Source organism: Psammomys obesus, unplaced genomic scaffold (genome assembly GCF_907164565.1).
Source record: "Psammomys obesus unplaced genomic scaffold, mPsaObe1.curated_primary_1811, whole genome shotgun sequence".
NCBI classification, from domain to species: domain Eukaryota; kingdom Metazoa; phylum Chordata; class Mammalia; order Rodentia; family Muridae; genus Psammomys; species Psammomys obesus.
The window spans coordinates 31,619,297-31,644,612 of NW_026593286.1; the positions used below are offsets into that span (position 1 = coordinate 31,619,297).

Below are 25,316 nucleotides of genomic sequence, written 5' to 3' on the forward strand. Positions count from 1 at the left end.
GGAAATGGATAGTAAAGTGGTAAATGGGTATGGTGACACGGTTAGGTAGCTTAAGTTTAGTTTTGAGGTAGTGAGGGCGGGAATGTTTCTTGTCTGAGCAGTCACAAAGGAGATGCCTACCAAGAGGATAGATGTATGAGGAGAGAGCAAGTCTAGTGGCCTCCTAAGAGGATGTGAACTTGGCATGTTAAAGCTGTAGAAGAACAATGTAGCTGAGGAGAACAAGGGCGAGACAGAGATGCAGGGGCGAGGCAGAGATACAGGGGTAGACAGAGATGGTGACGGGGTGAGACAGAGATGGTGACGGGGTGAGGCAAAGGTTCAGAACTAGGTGGGAAGGAAAGCACCAGAAAGTTTCCATGTAGGATACAGCAGAGTGTGATTTGAATTCATCCATTCTTGGGCTGGGGCTGGGGCTGGGGCTGGGGCTGGGGCTGGGGCTGGGGCTGGGGCTCAGTTCATAGAGCACTTGCCTCTCCAGAACTGTGTAAACTGGGGGGTGGCAACAGATTCCTGAAGATAAGGAGTTCAAGGACATCTTCCTACATAATGAATTCAAGGTTAGCCTGGGATACAGGAGACCCTGTCTAATGAACAATGAAGCTGAAGACTTGGCTCAGAGACCAATGGTGGTTGCCACACTTCGAGAAGACCCAGTATTGGATCCTATATGAGGAGGCACACAACCGCATAAACTCCAGGGGAGCTCCAGGAGATCTGGTGAATTCTTCTCACCTCTGTGGGCACTCACACACATGCAACACACACACACACACACACACACACACACACACACACAGATATTCACACACATAAATAAAATAAACTTCAAAATGAAAATTCTATATTATTCTATTGTTGTATAAAGAGAGAATTGTTGCTAGTCCTATGGAGATATATCTGAAGTCATTTCCGTATTCTCCAGGCTAGAGGTGATACTTAAACTAGGGTGTGAAGTGTTACACATAGAGATAAGGATAGAGAGAAGAATTCATCTTTTGTATGAAATTTGGGGACATATCCAACTGGACCAGTTGGCAGATTAGATAAGAAGGGGGTAAAACGTGAATGAGAGGACTCAGGCATAAACATCTGGGTGAGGGGGCATTAATTGCTGGGATGGGGCAGTGGGCAGCGCTGGGGTTAAGGGAACAGAAGCAAAGCTCCTTTCCTGGATCTGTACAGTGTAAGTTTACCTTTCTGAGTTCCAAGAGTGTCTGCCAGTGGAGTACAGGAATCTAGAGGGTAACAGGGGCTCGGGACCAAAGACGCCAATTCAATTAATCACCAGCTTGTCAACGATATTAGTACAAACGCCTTAGGGACTGTCATGCACTGGGGAAAAGCCTTATTTCCTTTGTGGCAAGAGAGCGCTGTTGATTGCTAGGTGTGGTCCTCCCGAAACTACCTTGCCTACCCTGTGAGGCCAGGAGGGTGAGCTGTCCTTCCTGCTTCCAGAGGAGGGCTCAGGCCAGGCAGGCTCAGGCCAGCAAGCCTTTGATGCCTTTGCAGTGACACGGGGAACAGTGGGGAATCCCTGGACAGGGTGTCTCGGCAGTCATCATCCCGAGTCTATCATGGAAGTTTGGTTCTGCTGGTTCTCCTTCCAGCTGTGCGGAGCTGGGGCCCTGCACGTGGAGAATGGGTGGGGCACAAGATGGAATTTAAATGTATTCCCGTGTGTGTGTGTGTGTGTGTGTGTGTGTGTGTGTGTGTGTGTATGTGTATGTGTGTGTGTGTGTGTGTGTGTGTGTTTAAACCTGCACAGAAGTTAACCTCTATCCTGTATTGCAGGATATGCCTGGTTAGATGTCTCCCTGTGGTGCTTCACTTCATCTTTATGGAAATGGAATTAGCACCCTCGCTTTGAAGACTCGGAGGCACCCAGAGAATGAGTTACAAGTGTTTCTGCAAGCCGATGCCTTTGACCTCCGAAGTTCATGATTTCCCACAGCCTGCCTCCTTAACTGCTCAGTGAGACAGAGAATGATGCTCAGTTTCCTTGGAGTGCTAGGATCACCTCCTCTAACCGAGTAACAAGGTATCCACGGTACGGGAAACAGAAGCTACTGACGTTTTTTAAATGTCAGGGCAACACAGTCTCATCCTTTATCTGTCAAGTTTTCTCAAATCAGAGGGTCTGAGCTTGGACACTCCCAGTCCCCGGCTGGGTTGCCTCAGATTTTGCTGCTCGCTGAGGGAGCACAGTTTGTGGGAGGACACCACGCCATCCTGCTGAGATGTGTTGGTGTTGACAGTTTCAAAGTCAGGTAACGCTTGTTTCAGGCAGAGGAAATGGCTGTGCTTCCCTGACAGCTAGGGAAGTTCCTATAGGACATGAGCTGTGCTGGAAGAACTGGACAGTGTGGCACCCTGCCCGAGCCCTAGGCCTCTTTGTGTGAGCTTGTAACAACAGTGGCCCTGGGCTCACGCCTAGCGTGTGAAACCTGCAGCTGCACCCCTAACTTGGGAAACTTCTTGAGTTCTTCTATTGTCAGTAGGGTTGACTCTTGTTTCTCTGTCCTGGTGGGAAAGTCGTTCTCCCTGTCATGAGAATTTCACAGTCTGGAGTCCTCAGCCGAGGCCCACCCACTAGAGCCCCAAATCAACAGCTATTTAAACATTGAACACTTGTCCATGTGTGACAAGTAGAATGTAGGCAGAAACACAGCTATTACACAGGCTTCTTGGGACAATGGTCTAAGAGGGATTGTTCTCCCTAAATACTACTTTTTACAGCTTTCATAAATACCTTACAATATGTAGTAGATTTTGGGGTTTCTCAATTCTAGTTCGTCTGGGAGGATGGAAGCTTCAGTTCTGCATCCAACTGGTTGGACAAGTCTCCTCCATTCTCTTGCCAGGCAGTCATGCAGCTGGCATGACCTTTCCATATGGGGAGCTGGGTAGAAGGACCCCCCCTCCTCCACTCTAGGGTAGGATCCACTCACTCTTCCTCTGGGTGTGTGTGTGTGTGTGTGTGTGTGTGTGTGTGTGTGTGTGAATGACCTTTGCCTTTCAATAGCTCACCTGTGGCTCTGCCTCCATCAGCTCCCCACACCACCTGGCTTAGCAAAGGTTGTTTCTTGTACCCCCTCCATGATGGAATGTTAATGGCCCAATCTTTTGCAGGTTTTGTGCACATGATCCTAGGTACTTGATTATTTTCGAGTGAAACAGCCATGGCCACCCTCTCCCCAACTCTTTCATTCCTCCCACTCTCTCTTCCGTGGTGTTTTAAACCTTGGAGAGTATGATAGGGACATCTCATTTAGGGCTGAGTATAAAACAGTCCCTTCTTTTCAGCTCTTTGACCAGTTATGAATCTCTGCAGTAGAAACAGGCTCTTCCTTTAGAGTCTTAGCTTTTGTGGTTGTTAAGGGCAGGTCAAGGGTCTGGCGAGCCCTCAGCTGCCCTGCTCTTGTCACCTCTCTCAGGGAGGAAACTAGTCCTCCTGGGTTGTCGTCCACGACTCCCTTTGCTGGGAGCAATCAGGGGCACAAGTGGAGAGGAACTTCAAGAAAGTCAAGATAAGACGGACTGGTGGGATTTTGAGAAAGAGCAGCTGCAGGGTGTGGGAAGCAGAAGGAAGCAGGCGGTGTGAGGAGGGTTTGCCGTTGGATTTCAGTGAGCACTCCTCAAGAGGCACAAAAATCGGAAAACTTGGTGACAGTATTTCTGGACAGTTTGGGGGGCGCGCCCATAATCAGACCAGAGTTGGGCAAGAATTTTGTATGTTCATGTCTCTGACCTGAAGGTAGAGGTTCCAGAGTATGCGTTTGAGGGCCGCCTGTGAGTTTCTGTGAGAGGGGTTGACAGACAGCTGACTCTCCCCTCTCTTCTCTCTGGCTTCCGGCCTTGTATTCCTGTCAGCCTTCTGTAGCACTGACACCTCGCTGTGAGGGTCTGTGAAGATGTTTTCTGGTCTTTTAAAGTTAGCACAAAATTCTGACACACACTTGGATTACATTTATTTTGTTACCAGTGAAGCCACAACATAGTGCTTTTTAGGTTTGTTTTTGTTTTTGTTTTCTCTGTCGGGGGTGGAAGAGCTAGGGACCTTCAAAAGCAAAAATTCCAAGAGTCCCAGAAGGTCACAGCACAACCCTCCATCTTCTGCCATATCATCTTCTAAATAGGCCAAATCCTGCTGCCCCATTCAACTGCAGAGCCCTTCGTAATTAGGATAGGCTTAATTCGGTGGTGAAATCTTTGCAGCATTGCTTATCCGTAGGCTTAAGCCCAAATCCGCTGCTTTATCTGAAATAAAATTGCTACACCAATTTGTCACCTGCCCAATTTTTTGATTTCCCAACTGTCCTGACTTCAAGAGCTCCTCCTCCCATCCTGCTCCACGAACTGCTTAGTTTTAGGGTCACATCTCCAGGATCACATCTCTTGTGAGGTTTAACTCCTTCATATTTCCCACAGACGTTACCTTCTCAGGGACTCTCTCTGACTGCCAGATCCCAAAGTCCGCACCACCGTCGTCAGTGACAGCCTTCATTTTTCCCTTCTTGGCAGCTGACAAATCTGGCAGTTGCGGTGACATTTGCATGACTATTTAGACAATGTCTCTCTCTCTCGCTCCGGACAATCAGCTCTTCAGGAGCGGGTCTTCTTCTACATCTCCAGTGACCAAAACAATACCTCGCTTACTTCTGTGCTTACGTCTTCACAAATGAATGCCTGAACCCGGACTACCATGTGACCTTTGGTAAAGATTTCAGTGTGCTTGCTATCAGTTTCCTACTCTTCCTGCACAGTCAGTGTTACCTAGTCACGGCCTCTGCTGAGCCCATTTTCTTCAGGGCCCCTGCTCCACCTCGGGCCTCAGCTTTTTTGCGTGTATTCTCTCTGACCGAAGAGCCCCTACCCAGGAGGCTCCTATCCATTGGTCTCTCTCTCTCTCTCTCTACTGAAGTCTTGGTTTCTATTTTGTTCTGCACATTTCTGGACGCCTGCCCTCCTTTTTAACTGGAAGCGCTGTGCGATACTTGGCTGAGCTAACCCAAGCACCCTGTACCCGTACTCTGGGCCTGTCCGCACGCCCCGTGAGTGTCAATGGTGAGCATGCGCACAACAGCGGTGAGCGTTCATTTTCACCACACGCTTGTGGCATTGTCTCATTTCATCCTCAAAAAATTTGATGAGGTAGGCACTAATATTGTCTTCACCTACAGATTAGGTAAACCGAGGCAGAGAGAGTTTAAGTAACTTGACTAAGTTTAAGTAAATTGACTAGCAATAGAGGCCGGACTCAAACCCTGGCAACCTGGCTGCAGAGTCTTGGCCCAGGGCCTCCTTGGACTCGATGACTGCTTTGAAATTTCGGGGCAGCTTCATTTACCAACATCTTCATTGAAGGAAATACCTGGGAGGTGGATCCGGTCCAGATCCTCCTACCCTTCCCTCGCTAGTGTGATGTTGTAGGTAGCTTGATGGTGGGTACACGGGGCTTTCTTCCAGCTCGGGAGTGGTTGATGCCTCAGCCACTCAGCCATTCCCAAGCAGGAGCAGCCGGTTCCTGCTCAGGGGGACGGGGACTGGCACACATAGGTGGGCTGTCGTTAAGGTGTTTAGAAACTGGTGACTGTCGACATTTCTACGGAACACCTCAAGGGCCAGCACGGGAACTCTGGGAGTGGATTAGGTTGCACAGTCTGGGCACCTGGTGCTTTTCCCATGTTGAAATCGGTTCTCCCCCCCCCCCCCCCCCCCCCCCCGTTTAATGGAAGGTTAGAGAGGATATTAAATTTAAGCGAGAATCTGAAGCGTCAAGGGATGGCACAGAAGTGAGTGCCATGAGTCAGGTTCAAGTCTAGCGCTTAAACCAGCAGAACAGACAGAGCCAGGCATTTCTCGGCCACGGCCACCAGGGCGCAGCTGGCTCTTCCGGCTCATGCACCTCTCTGCTGCCCTGTGCCTTCCCCTGCCGGCATCCTTCTGGTCTCCCAACACTGCCGCACATCGAGTTTGCTGCTGGGCCAGCTGCCTCTGGTTTAGTCACCTTCATTACATCTCTCTACTCCTTCCTGCTGTAGCTCACTCTCCTACTTTTCCTCCACCCTAGTTTTTTAAATATCATTTTCATTAAAAAAAAAAAAATTCTTGGTGACTATAATGTAAACGTACTAGAAAGTAATGGGGGAAAAAAAAGACAGCCACAGATGTGTTTTTCAATAAAATTTCTATATATTTAGGCTCAAAGAAGGAATGAAAACAGAAAATAAAGTTTATAGAGAAATAAAGCACACAGTTATGCTTGATGGTGCATGCCTGTAATCCCAGCAGCCAGGAAGCTAAGGGAGAACGATTTTGGATTCAAGGATAGTTTGGGACTATACAACAAGGTCCTCTATCTAAAACCAAACCAACCAAACAAAAGACAACAAAAAGCCTGTTTCCGAAATCTGTAAGATTCAACTATTGCCATATCTTAAGTGAATTAAATAATTTTTATAAATTAATTTTTCGATTCGTTTATTGTTATTTTATGTATGTGAGTGTCTTATCTCCTTGTATATATTTGTGCCATGTGGGTACAGTACCCGCATGGACATTTCAGGGTCCAGAAGAGGTTGTTAGATATACTGGAAGTGCAGGTACAGGTGGTTGTAAACCACCGTTTTGGTGTTGAGAACCGAATCTGGGTGCTCTGCAAGAGCAGCCAGTGTCCTTAATCATTGAACCATCTCTCTGGCCCCTGAAATGTAATAGCTTTAAATATTTTCATTAAACCCCAAATGATTTCAAAAAGAAAACCGAACATTTATGTCAAAAGGCAGTGAAAAAGGAAAATCATATCAACAGAGAAATTGGGAATATGTAGGTTCCCAAAGACAAAGAAAAAAAAAACTGCTTAGAAAATAATAAAGCTAAAACATTGAATAACAAGGCCAATATTTTCTTTGCACATCTAAGTACATAAATGCCTCGGAATTCTGATTAAGGAGTGAGAAAATTCAAATGAAAGTAGGATAAGAACCTTCATGTCTGTGGTGGTTTGACTAGGTATGGCTCCCTGTGGACTCATGTCTGTGAAGGCTTGGCCCAGAGGGCGTGGCACTGTTAGAAAGTGTGACCTTGCTGGACCAGGTATGTCACTAGCAGGCTTTGAGATCTCATAGGCTCAAGCTAGGCCCAGTGCAGCACACAGTCTTCTTCTGCCTGTGGATCAAGATGGAGAACTCTCAGCTCCTTCTCCAGCACCACGTCTGCCTGCGTGCCGCCATGTTTGCTGCCATGGTGATAATGGAGTAAACCTCCGAACTGTAAGCCAGCCCCAATTAGATGTTTTCCTTTGTAAGAGTTGCTGTGGTCATGGTGTCTCTTCAAACAGTAGAGAATGCTGTTTATTATATTTGAATGAAAGATCACCTTAGCTCCACAAACTCCATTGCTTATGGTGCACATGATTAAAGATTACAAGATGTTTTACAGAGATGAAACTTTAAGATTTGTCCCAAAGTTGCCGTGTGTTTTAGATAAAGATGTTTATACCAGTCGCCTGTTGTATATGCGTTTGTGTGTGAACCCCAAGCATTAAGCAACTGGGATGGACCACGGCTTAGAGCATTTAGAATCCATTTTTGGAACCTAAAGAAAAAAAAAAATGAAAGAATACAGTTTAAAAACAAAACAAAACAAAAACCCTCATCTAAAACAACTCATATCTAATTGATGGCAAAATAGCTTTTTTTTTTTTTTTTCCTAAAAAGACATTTAGCCTATTTATTCATCACAAATTATTTGCTTAACTTGCATAAGCATAGGTTTTCTCTTTACCAACAGGGATTAAGTAATTTTGGATAAACAGAAAAATCTAATTCTTTGACATATTAAGCAGAGACAAAATGTACCCAATACCTGCTCAGCTGAAAATAACTAATGAGGTGATTTTAAGTACAACAGCCAACAAGGGCATCCACATGTTCAAATAATGGAAAGAGATTTCTCCAATTCATCTATAGGCTCCTTCAAATTTAGCGGTAGGAGGTCTTGTTAACCCTGGTGAACTCTTAACTGGCCCAGAAGCAAGAGTTCTTCAGTGTGAGTTTAGGTAAATGTTCATCAAAATTGAAACAGAAAAAAACAAAATAACGAATGAACAAACAATAAAAAAAGAAAGAAAAAAAGAAAAAGAAAACCCTGAGAGGCCTAGAGCACTTCCTAGGCATGCTAACACTTACCGCATTTGTGCAAAGTGATTACTGAAAAGGTCTAGAGCCTGTTAAAAATGTTATGCAAAAATGAAGGATTTGCTCACAGAGGTTAGTGACTTTTTCCCCCTCACGCAAAGATTTTTGCAAGTTTGAAACTGGCCTTTTTGTTTTGGTGGGTTTTTGCTAAAGGAAGCCGAAATGAACTAAATTAGTACAAAGTAATCTTAGATTTAAAAAGTCACACTTTTTTTTTTGTTTTAAAAAGATGTAAATCTTTAAAAATAAGCACATACTGCTAAATGGAAGTGAAAGAAAAAAAGATTAAAAATGCAATGAGAAAAGGCTGATCACACAAAGAGAAATAAAATTTCTGCTTAGATTGTCGGGTGTTTTCTTAAACAATCTTTTTTGCAAATAAAAGAAAATTTACAGATGGGTAAATGGACTTCACTAAATTCAGTCAAGTCAAAACTGATCAGAGAAATGAATTCACACTTAGTCCATAAAACAGAATTTTCTACAAATTCTTTCTAAAATGAATAAGCTGATATATCATAATTAATCTAAAAGCTACTTCATTTCTTTAAATGTTTCCTTCATATGTCATGAAAGGAGTAAGACAGAGAATGGACATCCAGAGGCTTGGGCTGCTAGATCAACGGAGAGGTGGGTGAGAGCTAAGTAGATGATGGATGCTGCCGGCTGGATAGTGATGGCAGACAGATGATGGATAAAAGGCGAGAAGGAAAGACGACAGTGACCTCGTAGCAGATGCACAAGGAGAATATTCAATATGTGTTGCCTACGGGTGCATGGCAACATCAGAATTTTGATGTCTGCTTCAAACTGGTTGGTACTTTTCAGGGTCAGGGGTTGAGTTCTACTTTTGAAGAATCATGTTCTACTGCTTTGGAAAGCGAAGGGGTGTGTGATCAGGAAGCTGATGTTTGACACCGTAAAACACCCGGATCTGCTATAGGGCTCACTCAGTGTGTGTGTGGGGGGGAGGTAACTCTAGCACATGCACTGGGGCACAGTGTTGGACAGGTCCTGATGCCACCTCCTTGTCTGCTCCTAGGTTCAGCCTTCCTTCCCTGTAAACGGACACCTTGAAAGCAGCACAGCCCTTTTGCAGTAAGTGGCAAATATACTATCCCGTGCCCTGGAAGGCTGGCGGCTGCTGCTACAGCCCTCAGCAAATCCTGGCAGGTGTTTTTTTTACTCTCCTCTATTTCAAAGATAACAACACAGTTTCGTCACCGGGAGCCCACGTGCAGGATGTCAAGTGGGAGCATTTGGGCAAACCTCAGCCTCACCTGTCCTGGATGCTACAGTTCACCAGTCTCACAAGCACAGATTCATTGGCTGGAGGCAGAGCTTGGGCACAAGAGCAGCTGGATCAAAACCACTAGCTGCTTCAGAGCAGGGTTCAGCCAGCTGCAGCCGCCAGGCACACAGTGGCCTTCCAGGCAGGCAGTCTGAAACTCTGTGTGTCTTTTTCACCCAGGTCATCCAGCTCACTCACCCATCATCCTTTCCTTGTTTTCTCTGTCCCCTCTTCCCTCCACCTCTCCTTCCCCATTCATTTCTTTTTCCTTCCTTTGACAAGGGCTTGTCACATAGCCCAGGATGGCCTGGACTTCATTATGTGGTTTAAACTGGCCTTTCATTTATGACCATCATCTTGCCTCAGTCTCCTGAGCGTCGGTACAATCATTGCTTGTGACTTTCCCTTTCCACAAAGGCCTCCAACCCCCATTCTTGCTGTCATATGGTAGAAGTGAGCATGTGCAGGAACAGAAAGAGCGAGGAGAGATGACTTTCCACCCCGACACGGACCTGGGCACTGCTGCCTTTGGGGACATGGTAACAAAGGCCTCTTGGGGTCTGGAGTCCCTTCATCTGTGACAGATTACGTGGGTGTGGTTTTCAGGCCAGCAGGGTTTGCTCTGTTCTAAGCTGTGTTTGGGAGGCTGGTTGGCTCCCTGGAGGTGTGCACAGGGCCTGGGGACCTCTGTGTTGAAGCACTGAGCCTGCCGCTCCCCACTCCTCCCTCAGATCTGCTGGCCCCTCTGGTGCCAGCCACCACGAAGCCCTTCTGGTTCACTCCTCTACTTCCTCTTCCCCCTTTCTTCTCCATTTTCTTTCTTTCCACTTTACAAGTTCACCCTCTGGTGACTTTTATCTTCTTTTATGACTCTTAATTACTACTTTGCACTAATGACTCATAAATCTGTCTGGGATCCTGCCCTCTTGTCAATTCTGAGCTAATTGCTTGTTGGTGAAACCCTTTGACTGCCTGGCTGCAAGTCTAAAAGCGAACTTGCCGCACTCCTTTGAAGGATTTCCCCCGCTGCCTATTGATGTGAGAGGCGACACAGTCCCCCACTCATCCAGAGGACAGCCTTGAACTTACCTGGCTTCCCAGCTGCCTCTCCTTCACCGAGTAGCAGGCACCGTGTGACCTGCCTTTCCTTCAAAGCTATTAGCTTCATCATGCTCACGCCTTTGCCACTTCTTGACAATTACCAGAGCTCTCCGCTTCTCTCTCTCTCAAGCTAATTCATATCATAGCCTTTCTCAGGCTATTGACTTGAGAATATCATTCCCACGGCCACATTACCTTCCAAGGCCTGCCTGCTCTCAGGATAGAGCCCGAGTTACATTTACGACTCTCTGTGTTCTAGTTCAAGCTTGTGTCCCTGGTTTACTCTCCACATTATCCACGTTCTAAGACATACCTGAGGCTTTTCTCATCTGCCCTGTACCTGCTGTAATTTTCCCTCTATGTGAAATTCCCTTCCCCTTTGTCCATATGTCCTGAAGTCATCCATTAGCTGGTTGTTATCTCTGTTACCCTCCATAGGACTGCACCGTGCTGTGCCTGGTCTGGTACTTGCTCCTTGCGTCACTCCCTTTTTAACCATGTATCATTGCATTCTAAGTCCAATGAGGTGGAGGTTTTGTTATAACTTATTTTTGTCAATGCCTGGTCACAACTGTTAAATAAAATGTGAATGTGCATCTCACTGTGCCCTCTCCTTTCTTTTATCTTTACTCTCGGAGAGGAATGAGTCTAATAGTTTAAATATGCATACACACAGGTACATGGACACACACACACACACACACACACACACATACAACCCCTCCCCCCCCACACCTGTGATCCGCTTGGTACACCTTTAGTAGAGAGTGCACTAAAACACATCTCACATGCATTTTAGGATCTTTCTTCAACAGTCCAGATATGTTCAAGTCTGGTGGCACAGGGACATTTCAGCTGACACCACATTTGGGTAGTTGCTCAGTACTTATGTGGCTTGCTAAAACCCACACCGCTGTCCCTGCTTGCCACTGTGACTCAGTCAGAATTCCTCCTTTAATCAGTTCCCTATTATGATGTTGAGGTTAAGAAAACCAGAAAGCATAAGGCTGGAAATTAGATCCTATTTGGAAGCATAATAAAACTACAAATGGGATAGTCTACTGTTTGTTGAGTATGAACCAGTACAGCATTAAACACTTTTAAGCCCAAGTTCATTTCCTTCTCACGGGGTTATAAGTAAGTCGGTGTTTTCTCTCTTTTCAAGACACCGAGAAGATTTGAGCTGGGATTTGAATCCAGTCATTAGATTTCAAAGCCAGTAATCCCAGTCTTTTTGAATTGGTCATTTTGTAAAGTTCAATGATAGAAACAAAACATGCTACGTGCTCTGATAAAGTCCGCCTCCATGTTGGGGACAAAGGACTAGAAAACACCATAGACAAGCAGACAGCTCACAGTTCTTCACAGCGTCTCAATGTGTAGTCCCCAGGGACAGAGGGTTGGTGTTGTAGTCAGCTGTCTCCATGCCTATCTCTTGCTAGACTTTGGACTCTTAGCGGGCATGAATGAGCATTATTTGCTAGACTTCTGACTCAGCCTAATGCCTTGCTGCAAGTGGTGGGAACATGGAAATGTAGCTGTTGATTTGTGCCAAATGGGTAAATGGGGAGGGATGGTAGTGATGGGAGGGGCTTTCCCAGAAAACAAATGAATCACAGCAAGGCAGCTGTGGGCCAAGTCACTGGAAAGGATCAAGGAGAAAGAACTCCTGAGGCATGCATAAAATTGTAGGGTTCCTCTCTCCCTTCCTATTTTCTTCTCCTCCTTGAATTTTGGGCCTGGTAAAAGTTTATTTTCTAAGCAATTAAGATTGGAGCTCCTTCCCTGGCTCCCTATGGCGTCCAAATCACTGCACTTGCCAACATCTCTCAATCTTGTCTTTTGCTCCTCAAGTCAACATGCAAAAGGGATTGCCCACAAAAGCAGCTGTAGTCCCATAGAAAGCCACAAGTGGCAGCCACACATGTTCTTAAAACTTTTAGTACTGGGCCACGTGGGGAGGGGCACACCTTTAATCTCAGTGCTGGGGAGGCAGAGGCAGGTGGACCTCTGAGTTTGAGAACAGCTTGGTCTACGTAGTAAGTCCCAGTACAGCCAGGGCTATGTGGAGAGACCCTGTCTTAACACTGTCCCATCCCATCCTGAACTTTCAGAACTACTTGCTAGTACTCATGTTTCCAAAAGTAAAATTAGCTGCTATGGTTTTACATGTGGCTGTTCCCCAAATTTTCACTGGGGAAGCTTGGTTCCCAATGTGGGTGGGGTTAGGGTATGGTGAAGCCTTGGAGAGAGGGCTTGATTGGAGGACCTTAGGCCATTAGAGGATACATAATGTTAATTTTAATTATAGTTAAACTCAACCCAACATAGCAAAATATTTCCATTCTCATCATATTAATACCAAATTATCAACCAAGCATTTTACATTGCGGTGAGCCATCGTTAAATGGTGCTGTGGATTCAGCACACACAGTACGTTGCGGTGTGCATGAGGCTAATGTCCTGGCTCTGAGGCCACATGTAGCTGGCAGCTACAGGAGCAGGCAGTACCTTCCTTAGGAGGTGAAACTGAGCAGCCCTCCTGTGTAAGTGCTGGAGGGGGGGGGTTGTGGCGGGAGATTGCTGTACTCTTGAAAGGGCGAGAAACTAAGGACAATTTTTTCCTGGGACCCAGGTGGGAAAGACCGCTTCTTAACCCTTTACAACCCACGTTCCCTTCTGTAAATATAAAGAGCCCATAACCTCCTACTTGAAAATGCGCACCAGCAACTTCCATTTTTTTTTTTTCACAAGAAGACATCCTGTTGTGGGGTTATGAATTCACTTTTGAACTGGCATACGTCCTCTGTTCCTGCACTGAGAGTCACGGAAGGGGTTAAATAGACATTCACAGACAAGGTGGAAGGTGATCTCATACCATGTTGGTGAACTGGTCCTCACAGGACATTCGGATTACTTCTGCTGTGGCAGGGCTGTTCATCGACCAAATTGGGGGCAAGCCTCTCTCTTTGCGAGCTGCAGCCACGGCATCAGCAATAGCAAAGAACACAGAAGAGCCCAGAAACATTCCAGCTTCGCCGAGGCCCTGGAGGAAGGAGAAGATAGGGAAGACAAAATGAGAACTCTTAGAAACTTGGTCTCAGACAGGGATGGGGACATGGGGGCAGGGGAGCTGGCCCAAACTGACTCAGTACTTCTGAAGGGTTCGCCTCCTTTTGGTCTTTGTGTCCTTGCAGCAATCTTGTGGGTAGACCAGTAAGCCCTCTGACAGATTCCAGGCTGTTTGCTGAGTTAAGTCCAGTGCCTGAGCCATGCAGGGGTGCAGCTAACGCTTGCTCCACAAATCCACCAAGGACTTAGCATGTATTTTTTTGGTTGCTTCTTGCCTCTTCCAAATCATAGCCTACGTGGGATCATTCTTTTCTCAAGATGGTGACCTTTCCAACCACCCTTCAAATCCATCCCAGAACAGCCTGAACTCTGCTACAGGGCCAGTTTCTGTTTGTATAGGAAGCTGGTTGGGCTTCAAAGGAGCCCCATTCTGGTGGAAGATTGGCCAAGGTGGTAATCCTGATGCTGGTTATGCTTGCCAAACAATAAGAACCTGGTTAAGACCTGGCATGCCCATGCCCAAGGGGACCATGTGGTTGTAGCTAAAGCTACCGACCATGCCAAGATGGCTTTTAAGGGATGAGGAGTGCAGAGAAACACCTTGGCAATGGCTGACATTCTTGGTGGGGCCCCTGCAAAGGATTTATCTTTCTTAGTCCTAATTAAATTAATGACGGAAGTTCAAGAGCTTTCCCAAGATAGAGAGTACTACAATGAGTCAAAGCTTTGTCAAGGCACACCAGTAGACTCTGATGTGTTCCATGGAGGAGGATGCCTGCCATTTAAAGTCTATGAGTTAGAGGTCTCACGGGGGAAAACTCAAGCATCCCTTACTACTGTGTTGACATGACACTCACATATCCCGTCCAGAATGGAAGTCACTGCCTCATATGTTGTGGGGTATTCTCCTGTCTGCCTGAATAGGCTGATTCATGCAGCAGGCTGCCAGGCAGGGGGTAACTGAACTCTGAGGGCTATAGGCAGCCTTTCTCTGATGTCTCTATGGGCTCTAGCAGCTCTGAGGAGGGGACCAGAACCAGTATGGCCAGCTCTGATTGAACATATGTCCAAGTAGGAGAAAGATGCCTGAGGAAGTGAGTGAGCACAACAAATAAAATGTGCTCTCAAATGAGACAACCACGGTCCTCCGGATAAGCTGAGGAAGTGGAGGTTGCTGTTCCTGAAGAAGTGACGTTCACACTGATGTAGGAGGTGAGAGGGTGTTTGCCAGGTGAAGAAGCAAAAGTCCCAGGGAGAAGGGTAGTGTGAAAGTTTGTGTGTGAACTTGATGGGCTCAGGCACCCATGCATTTGGTTAAATACTGGTGTAGGCAGTGCTGGGAAAGTGTGTTGTGCATATGATTAACACTGACTTTGAGAACCGACTGGCTTTGATAATATATGTGAAGTCCCTAAGAGCAAAACAAGTTTCTCCTAAGTGATTCTCCCTCAGGGCACCAAGCACAGACCATATCTGACTTTCTAGCCTGCTGCCCTATTGCCCTGAAGATCTTGAATTTGTCATCTCTACAACTATGTGAGCCAATTCCTTAAAATAAATCTGTGTGTTTGTGTACATACATGTATATATACACATATATGTGCAGATCACATGCTGATATACATATAGATATGTATGTATAGCACACATGTATAACATGCACATACATGTATATACACATACATACATGCATATACACATACAGTATCACACGGTATCTACAGTACCCAGATGGAGCCCATTGGTTCTGTTTGTCTTGAGAACTCTGACTGATACAGGCAACATTGCAAAGGTGTCAAGAAAAGAGCTGGCTTCATCCAAGGGGCTGAAAAAAGCTATATGGCTTAAGTAAGAAAGAATGGTATAAGAAGCCTTGGGAAAAATTGGCAGGATGGACTATGCAGGGCTCTGGAAGCCATGCTAAGAGCAGTATCTTATTATCAACTCAAGGGGTGCCACCAAAAGATTAGCTTTCCCCTTTGCCTGGTATTCTGTGGTTAACTTGTCTTAACAGATCAAGTGTGCCTTAACTCACATGATATGCCGAAGAAATCCTTCAAGCACTAACTAATGCTGAAAACTAGCTGCTAGAGAGGGATCTTGGTGGAGAGAGGATCCAGGGCCTTTGAAGACATTATCAGGTTGCCCATTGCTTCACCATCCTGGTCCAGCCAGGTCTTCAGGCCTGCCTTCATCAACAGTTGGGTCTCCTTGGCAGCAGAAGGCAACAGGTTTTCATGCTATAACCCTTTGCCCTTGATGGGCCAGGGTGATGGAGATAGGCAAAAGGGATCTTGTGTTTCTATATAGTCATGACATGTAGCCATGACGGGGCTATGTTATGAGAAACATGTCACTGAGCAGGTTTGCAATTCTTCAGCTGCAAAAAAAGGGCAGTTACAAGGTCACCAACTTATAGAGCCTGCCATGTTTGCCTCTGCATAGGTGGTCCATGAGACGTTATCACACGGCAGATGCTAGGACTCATCTCTCTCTTGGTGCCGATGAGTCTTCCCACATGTGTTAGACTACTTATGCCTCCTAGCAGCTGGGGGAGTGAGTGCGCGGCACAGGCTTAGCTGGCTACAGTGGCAGAATTGGGAACCGGTGGAGGTCTTCAGGTTTTGACAACACGGCTTAGGCCTCCCACACCTCAACAGGATGCTCCTGAGAGAGCAGAGTGTCTAAGCCTGGGACAGGGAGACTGACATTCTAACCAACCAAGAGTCTCCATAATCTTCCAGAGATCTAAGTGTATGCAGCTCTAAGGTTAACTGGGTCCTAGGAAACTGCTCAAAATCCGGGAGACTGGCAGTGTGAGCTAGACCCATCTTCTTGATTTATGAGGAGGAACTAGCCTATCCACAGAGTGTTGGGCTGGCGACTCGCCGCCATCAGATCCACAGAGAAAGCAGTGATGATCAAAGGCTCCTTAAGGGGCTTTCATCAGGCATGGTTGTCCAGCATGGCCACCAAGAAAGCCAGGATGAGCGATACCACTATCTTGACCCAAAACAGAGATTGGGTCTTTTATGGTTAAGGCTAACCAGTTAATTCAGGTGTTTGCAAGTATCTGATGAATAAATGAAAGCGTGAGTTAAGACGGTGACAGGGTCATTGCCTAATCTTCGTTGTCAACCTAAATGGATTTAGATTCACTTAGAAAACTGGTGAGGTACATCCTTAGATATGTCTGTGAATGCTTTCCCAGGCAGGATTAACTCAGGGGGTAGAGAGATCTGATCTGATCAGGTTGCCCCATCCTGCGGGCTGGAGGCTCAGGCAAAATAAGAGGGGACACAGGAGAAAGCAGACAGAGTCAGAACCCCCATCTCTCTGCTCCCTGGCTACCGTGATGAGAACCTCCCTCCCTGCCATGACAGCGTGGATCTTCTGAAGTCACCATTCAAAAGCAAATCTTTGGCTCAGTCCTTTCTGTCAGGTCTCATCGTCAAGGGCATGCAAAGGAGACTAACACATCCAAGTGACATTAGCTTTAAAGACGCTGACTTTAAACAGGCCGCTCCCGGCCAAACTTCCTGCATGGGTTGCTACCTTTAACCTTTGCTTGCATTTCTACGAAGCCTCTCCACTTCTGTCGTCACATTTTTGATATGGAAACTGGGATGTGGGTAACTTACAAGGATGGAATTGGTTCACACTCCCAGACTTTATCCCATGCCCTACTGCATGCAGTAGAGGTTCCTCCCACACAGTGGGAGAAACTGGTTCCTATTGTTTGAACATGTCTGCCTAAGCTCACGTGCTGCCAGCTTATTCTCTATACGTGGAGAGGTGGGCCATGCAAGAGACTGCTAGGTCATCAGGGCTGACCTTCACGAAGGAATCAGTGTCATGGCGGGAGAGGGTATGCTCTAGAGATGAGCCTGGTCTGTTTCTCTGAGTGAACCTGCGCTGCGCCTCTTCTGCCGTGGTACAATGCAGCAAGAAGTCACCGCTGGATGTGGCTTGTTGCTTTTAGACCTTGCCAGCTTGGAGAAGCAAAGGCGTCTCTAGTATTCTGGGATAGCAACACATAACAGCCGAAGGCACCAACACCTGACCTTTCCTGCCGCTCGGGTTACAGCGTGAGCTCCCCGCCTATTGCCCTGCTCTTTTGTATTAAGCAATATGGCAGGTGTCTACCTGTCCTTATTATGCAGTGCTTTCTAGTTGCTTTAGATGACTCCCCCTTCCTTCTGGTTGGCACAAGGCAACTATTGGGCTTAGGTATGCACACTTCTGAGGAGAGCCCTACACTGATACTGACATTTTGATCAAGGAGGGACAGGATATGCAACAATGGCTCTACATGTTTATAAGGGAGCTGGAGGATTTACTTATTGTTTAGTGACGTCGTAACAATGTGCCATCATTGCACCATATGGTGTCCAGGTGTTTGCTGTGAGGGTGCTCATATAGATAGAATCCTGCCCTGGCAGTCGTAAAATCATACAACAGGACAGGTACACACAGTACATAACACTTGGTAATGAACAACTGTGATTTGGCGTATGTTTGCCATCTCCTTCCTGCCAATTTAGAATACACATATTTATTTGAAAAAGCTGACTGTAAAATAGAATGCAGCAGCCTTTGTGTTTACTGTGTTCCAAGTACGTACCAGGGGCCATGCCAAGGGACTGGTGTACCCTTTTTAAGTTTGTCTAAGATATGCTGTGGTATTCATATTGAATCGCCTAAAATTTTTTGGAACACACCTGCACTGGGAAGCAATAAGCCATTGTGCTGGATGGAGGAGTCGTGCCCGAGACACATGCTGAAGCCCAGTTTATCCACATATGTGAATGAAGTTTATTAACACTATAGACTCAAGAGGACGATTACCTCTCAGGACCAAGCACCATGGCTAAAGAACAGCTTGGCAAGCCCAGCCCTTCAAAAGAGGTTTTCTCCACTCTCCTATGACATGGCCTCAGTAGGAACAGTGCAAGGTAAGGAGAAGAGGAGGAAGCTGGGAGACAATGATGGATAGTGTTCTGTCTCAAGAAGTGTCTTCTCACCTACACTTGTCTTTCAGTTGAAAATAAACAACTGAACTTGTGGGCCATTGAGAAAGTTGTGAAGTACCATGTGGCCTTTTTCTGGTGGCTGTGAAATTGCACAAGGTGACAGTTTCTCGAGTTTGGCAAACCAGTAGGAGAAGTCCAATAAGTCAATGAAGGTAAGAGCTAAAGAGGTCCTTCATTGTCTCCAGCAGCGCTGAGGCCTCTGGGTGCTCTGGGGACAGCTGTTTAAACAACTCGGTGACAGTGAAGGGCAGATTAGAGTTGAGAAATGAGTAGCTTATATGCTATGTTAATATGCTTAAATGTATTGTGATTACTAATAAAGCTTAGTAGTGTGAAACCGACTCGAGTTCAGAACTACACTTTGGCCTTATTTGCATTTCTCATTTCATCCCTCTCATCCTCTCTGGGCTTCTGCACAATACAAACCAGTTCTCCAGGTCCGCCCATGGAAAGCATCAGCATTACTGTTCAGAGGAGGATGCTAATCCAGCCTTTTTTTCTTTTGTGGTACTGGGGATGGAAGGTAGGAGCTTGTGCACACCAATCAAGCTCTCCGCCTCCGAGCTACACCACCGCTCCTCGATCCATCTTCTTTGGTTAATTGTTCAGGACACATACAGGTGGCAAGCTGAATGAAGCCTGGCCACATATACTAACCTTAGAAGAGTAGATGGCTTTTGGGTTTGGGGTTGGCGTCAGCAGTGACACGTGGAATTCTTCTGGGACATCGGTAACTGAAGGTATTTTGTACTGGTTTGGACCACGGGTGTATAGGACTCCTTCAGGTGAATATTTCAGTTCCTCTAGAGTATAAAGTCCAACACCTTGAACGAATGCCCCTTCGATCTGAGACACAGGAAGAAATGTCACTTTTTAAACGATGCACTGACATTCCGAGCAGCAGCAAAGAATGTCACTTTTTTTTTTTTTTTCACATGACTGAGTCTTCCTGGAGTCAAGGTCTCTTAACTCCCTGGAGACGTGTTCTACCTGCAGATGTAAACAACGGCTTCTGAAACCCCTGGGTAGATTTAAAAAAAAAAAAACTACCAGGACTTGCTGCAAAAACAATAGCGCTCTTCTTTGGTGGCTGGGCGAGTCATTTGCATAGTGGTGACTTTAGAAACAGATGTCTGGGGTCCACGCTTGTATCACATGATTTGTACCCTCAGATCACCCGATGAATGGAAAGACAGCTCTTTTTTCCAGATGCTGAGCGTCCATTCTGAGGATGGCAGCAAGGTCTTGGATCTGTTCTCTCTTGGGGGAATTTCCCAGCACACATCTTTAGCAATGGGGTTCTTTTCCATGATCTGTGCCCCCTCAGCCTCATTCCCAAGCATGATTCATGTCTCGGTTCAATAGCTGTTTGAATTGAGTCTAGCTCCATGAAAACGAGTCAAGGAAAAACAAAAACAAAAAACAAAAACGACAGTGTTTTCCAGGGGACTTGAATTTGATTCCCAGCACCCACAGGGTAACTCAAAACTGTCTGCAATGCCAGTCCTAGGGATCTAAAGCCCTCTTTGGCCTCAGTGGGCTCCAGGCACACACATGGTACACAGACATGCATGCAGGCAAAACATCCATACCCGTAAGATTTAAAAAGAGGAAAAAAAAGTACACGTTAGGAGCTATAAATGTCTACAAATGTTACGCTGAAAGAGACGTTCAAACATTGCACTTCTTCCTATTTTAGTGCGATGAACGCTGGTGTTACATTAGAGCCACAGTGTGTGGTTCTTTCCTGTGGAGTTAAAGACACCCCCCTTCTGCCTCTCTTTCCCTCCGCTCCCTCTCTTTCCCTCTCTTCCTATCACGATCCTGATGCTTACGTGGTTTCAGTTCCCACCCCTCCTCCCGCCACTTCCAAGTATATGACTTCTGCCCTGGCCCTGAAGTTTGGAGCAGAGTTCTTGGCAGCTTCCCTGGGATCTCTCACAAGCAACTTGCAGTCAGCACACCCAGGTGGACCCCAGGCCTCTCTCTTTGAAGTGTGCACTCTTTTATTTGAATTTCTATCCCTTGGAGAACATTATTATGTATAAAACAATGAAAAGAGAAGACAGTGAAACAATTTTAGAGAATAGAAAAACAATTTCGTGATACCCGGAAAATGGAGTTGCTTCTATCAACGGTATCAACGGGTGAAAACGTGGTTAGCATTTGAAGTATTTGGATACTATTTCACAACAAGGTGTTGCCTACCTGGCCTATGTCCACGGCAGGGTTTATACTGAAAGATCCATCCATAACAATGTCGGTTCTAATGTTCTGTGGAGAAAAAAAAAAAAAAAACAACAATAAAAAAACATGGTTGTAGTATACACTTCGTTTTGTAAATAACAAATGCTCTCTTTGATTAGAGCATACAGGTGATTATGAAATGCCATGACCAAGTTTTACTGTTGGTAAAGGTTCAAAAAAATACCAACCACGTTATTGATTGTTTTAATTAAGATGCTTTCTTTTTTCTTAGGATAAATACAAATCAGGGATTATTGATCAAGTGATGACCAAAGAGTTGTTGACATGGAGCCTACTAGAGTTTTTAAAATTCACAAGTACCCGAGATTACAAGTACATGATATTAGCCCATCTTCCCACAAAATTGAGGCTGTGGAATTTCACCTTGCTTAATCCTAATGTTATACAGCCACTTGAAATAATGGTTATGGAGATGAAGCAATAAAGTGTAAAGTGATTATGACAAGCAACAGAGTGAAGAAAACCAGGCTATTAAATTATATACACAGACGAGAACATTCACATAAAATTCCAAAGAAAAATATTAAAATTGAATATTTTAAAAATATATAACATGCTTTTTTAAAAATAGTAATATTACGGAAGAGATTTTAAAAACATGTTTTTTTATGTTTTGAAAATTTGTAGCAGGGGTTGTTTATAGGATTAATAAGTCATCCTGTGTATTGTTTGTTTGTTTTGTTTTGTTTTGTTTTTTTGAGACAGGTTTTCACTATGTATCCTAGGTTTGCATGAAACTATGTAGTGCAGGCTGGCCTCAAGCCTACAAAATTCCTGTTCTATCGCCAAGGGGATGAAAGAGAGAAAACAAACAAACAACAAACACCTAGCTGCTTTTTTTTCCTTCTGTCTATGAGGCCTGTGGTTGATGTTGTGTGCAGTGCTGAACTAGCCCTGGGGGCCTCCCAGGTGTCCCTTAAGGCAAAATTTTCTTCTACAGCTTTGCTTCTTATGCTCCATTCTCTCCTTCCAGTTTCTTTCCAGGAAGACTGGTAATGGAGAACCTCTTGTACCTTTTGCCAGAAAACGTTATTGACATCTATATTCTAAAATATTTCTAACAGCAAGTATACCCCCTCTTTTTTCACATGTATTTCTTTCTTCTTGGCTGTTAGTCACTAGCTTTTTTATATTCTCCTGTTTTGGAAATAAAAAAACACAAGTAGATGCATTTCTTTGGGGGGGTCTTAAACCCCCACATAGAGACAAGATGTCCCGTTTGGTGGATATTAGGGCATTCATTTTTTTTTCACTTGTGGGCTTATGACTTTTGAGTAGCAAGCTCATGCCAGGTGGGGTCTCTTGTTTCCTCCCGGCCATTCCACTCTAATGGTTTGGTGGTTGCCATTGTGTTCCTTGGTTAGATGGTGGGTTTATGGTTGTCATCTGGTTCCTTGGTTTGACCAGATCTTCCATTAGAGGCTCTGGACTCTGTGTCCAAGGGGACAGTACTCCTGGCTGACCATCTTTTGATTTCCAGGTGGCCATTGCAGCTCTCCTGAGACCCCAGGATAACCAGGAAGCCCAGCATCACCACAGCGAGAGTGGATTTCAGCCTCTTTGCATTGCAGAGCTGATCTGGCTGCCTTGGCCTGTCTTCCCTCTTGGTCTGGCTTTTCCTCACATGTATGAGAGTCCTCTCCACTGCTGAGAGAATGAAGGTTTATAGAGCCTATGTCACCATCTCAATGTCACTAGGCTCGTGTATGGCACCGCACAGCTGGCCACGTCATGCTGGATTTCAGACCCTCGGGGAGAGTGCCACCCGGGCTCAGTGTGCAGATGCTGCAGGGATCTAAACTATTAGCTCAAATTCCAAATTTCCGTGAAGATGCCTGCTTGCCAACAGTGGTCCGCATCCATCCTACAGAGAGCCATGTATTCAGCATTTTGGTGAATTGTCCTCAGTGCACATTGGTACACTGCGGATGGATGAAACAAAGGTTTGCTATTTGGGGATGTTTGTTTTTAAATTCCTTTTGTTTAAAACCCAAAACTTCTGCGATATGTTGAAAACAGTATTGAGCGAGAATTTCTGATTCTGTGTTTTTGCTACACCATTTAGAAATGCTCACTTGGACCTGGTCAGTTAACTCTCTAAAGCTCCCATATTCTTACCTGTAAATGAGAGAATCAATAATGTCTAGTTTGTGGATTGATTTCAAAGAGGGACACACAGGCTAGTGACATACAAAAGCAAATTTCTTTTACACGATTACTGACAGACTACAACTGAGACCGAGAATTCATAACTCAAATTATGTGCCTCACACCAAAGCCAGCGCTGGCAAAGAAAAACCTGAATGAGACACAGGTCCAGTCACTTGAGTCAGGAATGACCAGTGCTCTCCTTTCTCACCTCCTCACCCTCCCATCCCCATGTGCCATTCGTGTCCATCTGAAACAAGCCTCAATCTGTCCCTTTCCTCCCATTCCCTGAAAACACTTGCTTGTACCTAAATGACTGTTTGTTTATTAAATATTTGCATGTCATATGCCAAGGTAGGCCACAGCACGTTCACAATGCATTTGCTATACCTCCGGCCCGCGTTTGCCACTTACCTTGTGAGCACCTGTCAGACAATCAATTTCAACCTCAGAGCAGGCAGCTCCAAAAACAAAATAGGGATAAATGTCACCTTCTCCCTTCTCCCAGTCCATGCCAGCTCTGTAGCCCCTGGGAAGACAAGACACAGTCTGTGGTCAAGATGGACGCTTGTCAGCGAGATGTTTTCTAAGAATATGGAGATGGGGGAAATTGAACCGGCTTCAGGGGTTAGTTATTCACAGAATTCAGAGTGTCTGGAAATCCTGCCAAGTACTTGGAGGGGAAGAGAAGGAACATTGCCAATCAGGAGGAGGGCCACGAATTTCATGTAAGGATTCAATCAGACGCTCCACTTTTAATCTTCAGCAAGTGTAAAACCTTTAAGGTCTACACATACTTATATATTTTAATGCCCCATATCATTCTAAGTAATCACAATTGTGAAAAGAAGAAAAATACACACAGCTTTCTTAACTATCCCTTGGTTGCTGGAGAGTTGTGGCTTGGTGTGCGCTTTTTGCCAGAAGTGAAGCTAAAATGTATTCAAACAACTGCCTCTCTCGGCTCCAGAGGCGGGTGGCATTCTCCCTGCTTTGAGTTATTGCTGTGATATTACTGGAGACCCGATCCAAATACATTTTAATTTAGCATTGCTTTGCAAATTGTATTAAGCAGTCAAAAGGCCCAGAACCCCACCAAAGACCTGTAATAGCTAGAAGAGGTGGGGTGAAAATGTCAGTAAAACTGTGTTCGCGTGGCTGGGTCAGCTCTCCTCAGTGACGGACATTGACTGGAGATGCTGCTCTTTACCTCACAAAGATGGACAAAGCGGCCCTGTCGTCAAGCCTCTCCCTCCAGCTTTGAAATATTGTCTTTGTAGCTCTGAGACCAAAGCATTTGTAGCCATTGTCTTGCAGTCTGCGAACTAGCCAACTTACCAAACGCTGACTTAAAAAACCCCACAGATTCCTTATTTGACAGTTATCACTGTTTCAGCCATTGTGTGGTTCCGTGCTGTTATATAAGTCCTCACAAACAACCATAGCCACCATCCCTTCCAGAATGTTCCTCTCCTCCCAAAGACACTGTGTATCCATAAAGCACTGACATCTCCAACCTCCCTTCCTCTTCTGTAATGGCTACTGCTGTTTTCAGCCCAAGAAATCTCATGTTAGTGTAATCATCTGATATTTGTTCTGTGAGTGCCTTAAATGAGATGCGTGTGTGTGTGTGTGTGTGTGTGTGTGTGTGTGTGTGCGCGCGCGCTTGCGCGCGCTATTAGGAATTGGATCCAGGGCCTTGTGCATAATAGACAAGTTCCCTGCTACTGAGCTATATCCCAAGCCCCAACATGACCGCTTTTGAAAGCCACTCTGAGCTGTGTAATCATTCACCATGTTTTTTTCTTTGTGCATTGGTTCCTATACAAATGTGAATTCTTTCTTACATTTTCTCTACCCTTACTCCATGAAAAAAAAAAAACAAACCAAACAACTCGCAATTCAATCTTGAGTCTGAAGCATCTCTTAGCAGTGTTTTCCATCCTTATTTCAATGTAAATTGCTCTAAAATGCTCATATACCTGAATCATTGTTTTCACAGGTTAGATTAATTGCCCTCTGTCCTTTTTAGTATAGGGTCTTGCTGAATGGCAAGGCTGGCCTAAAATTTGCTTAGTGGCATAGACTATCTTAAAAGTCTTGATTATTCTTGCTAGTGTGAGGCCTACAGATGTGTGCCACTGTGTCTGGTGAACTTAGAACAATTTCGTGGTCTCTGCTATTGCAAACTCTTTAGGGCTA

At 45.4% G+C, this 25,316-nt stretch overlaps 1 protein-coding gene across 4 annotated transcripts in view; it reads right to left on the reverse strand.

The window, feature by feature from the left end:
• Nucleotides 1-6,173: 6,173 nt before the first annotated feature.
• Nucleotides 6,174-25,316, reverse strand: part of LOC129683724 (aldehyde oxidase 3) — an 82,271-nt gene continuing 63,128 nt past the window's right edge. For 3 of the 4 annotated variants that reach the window (XM_055616619.1, XM_055616617.1, XM_055616620.1), the window contains 5 exons: nucleotides 23,529-23,643; nucleotides 20,907-20,972; nucleotides 19,356-19,544; nucleotides 13,472-13,639; nucleotides 6,174-7,599 (listed from right to left, as the gene is read on the reverse strand). In XM_055616619.1, the coding sequence (XP_055472594.1) occupies nucleotides 7,546-7,599; nucleotides 13,472-13,639; nucleotides 19,356-19,544; nucleotides 20,907-20,972; nucleotides 23,529-23,643 (592 nt within the window). In that variant the 3' untranslated portion in view covers nucleotides 6,174-7,545. Of the gene's footprint in view, nucleotides 7,600-13,471; nucleotides 13,640-19,355; nucleotides 20,079-20,906; nucleotides 20,973-23,528; nucleotides 23,644-25,316 lie in introns of those variants that run through there. The other variant, XM_055616621.1, reaches the window with a different exon arrangement.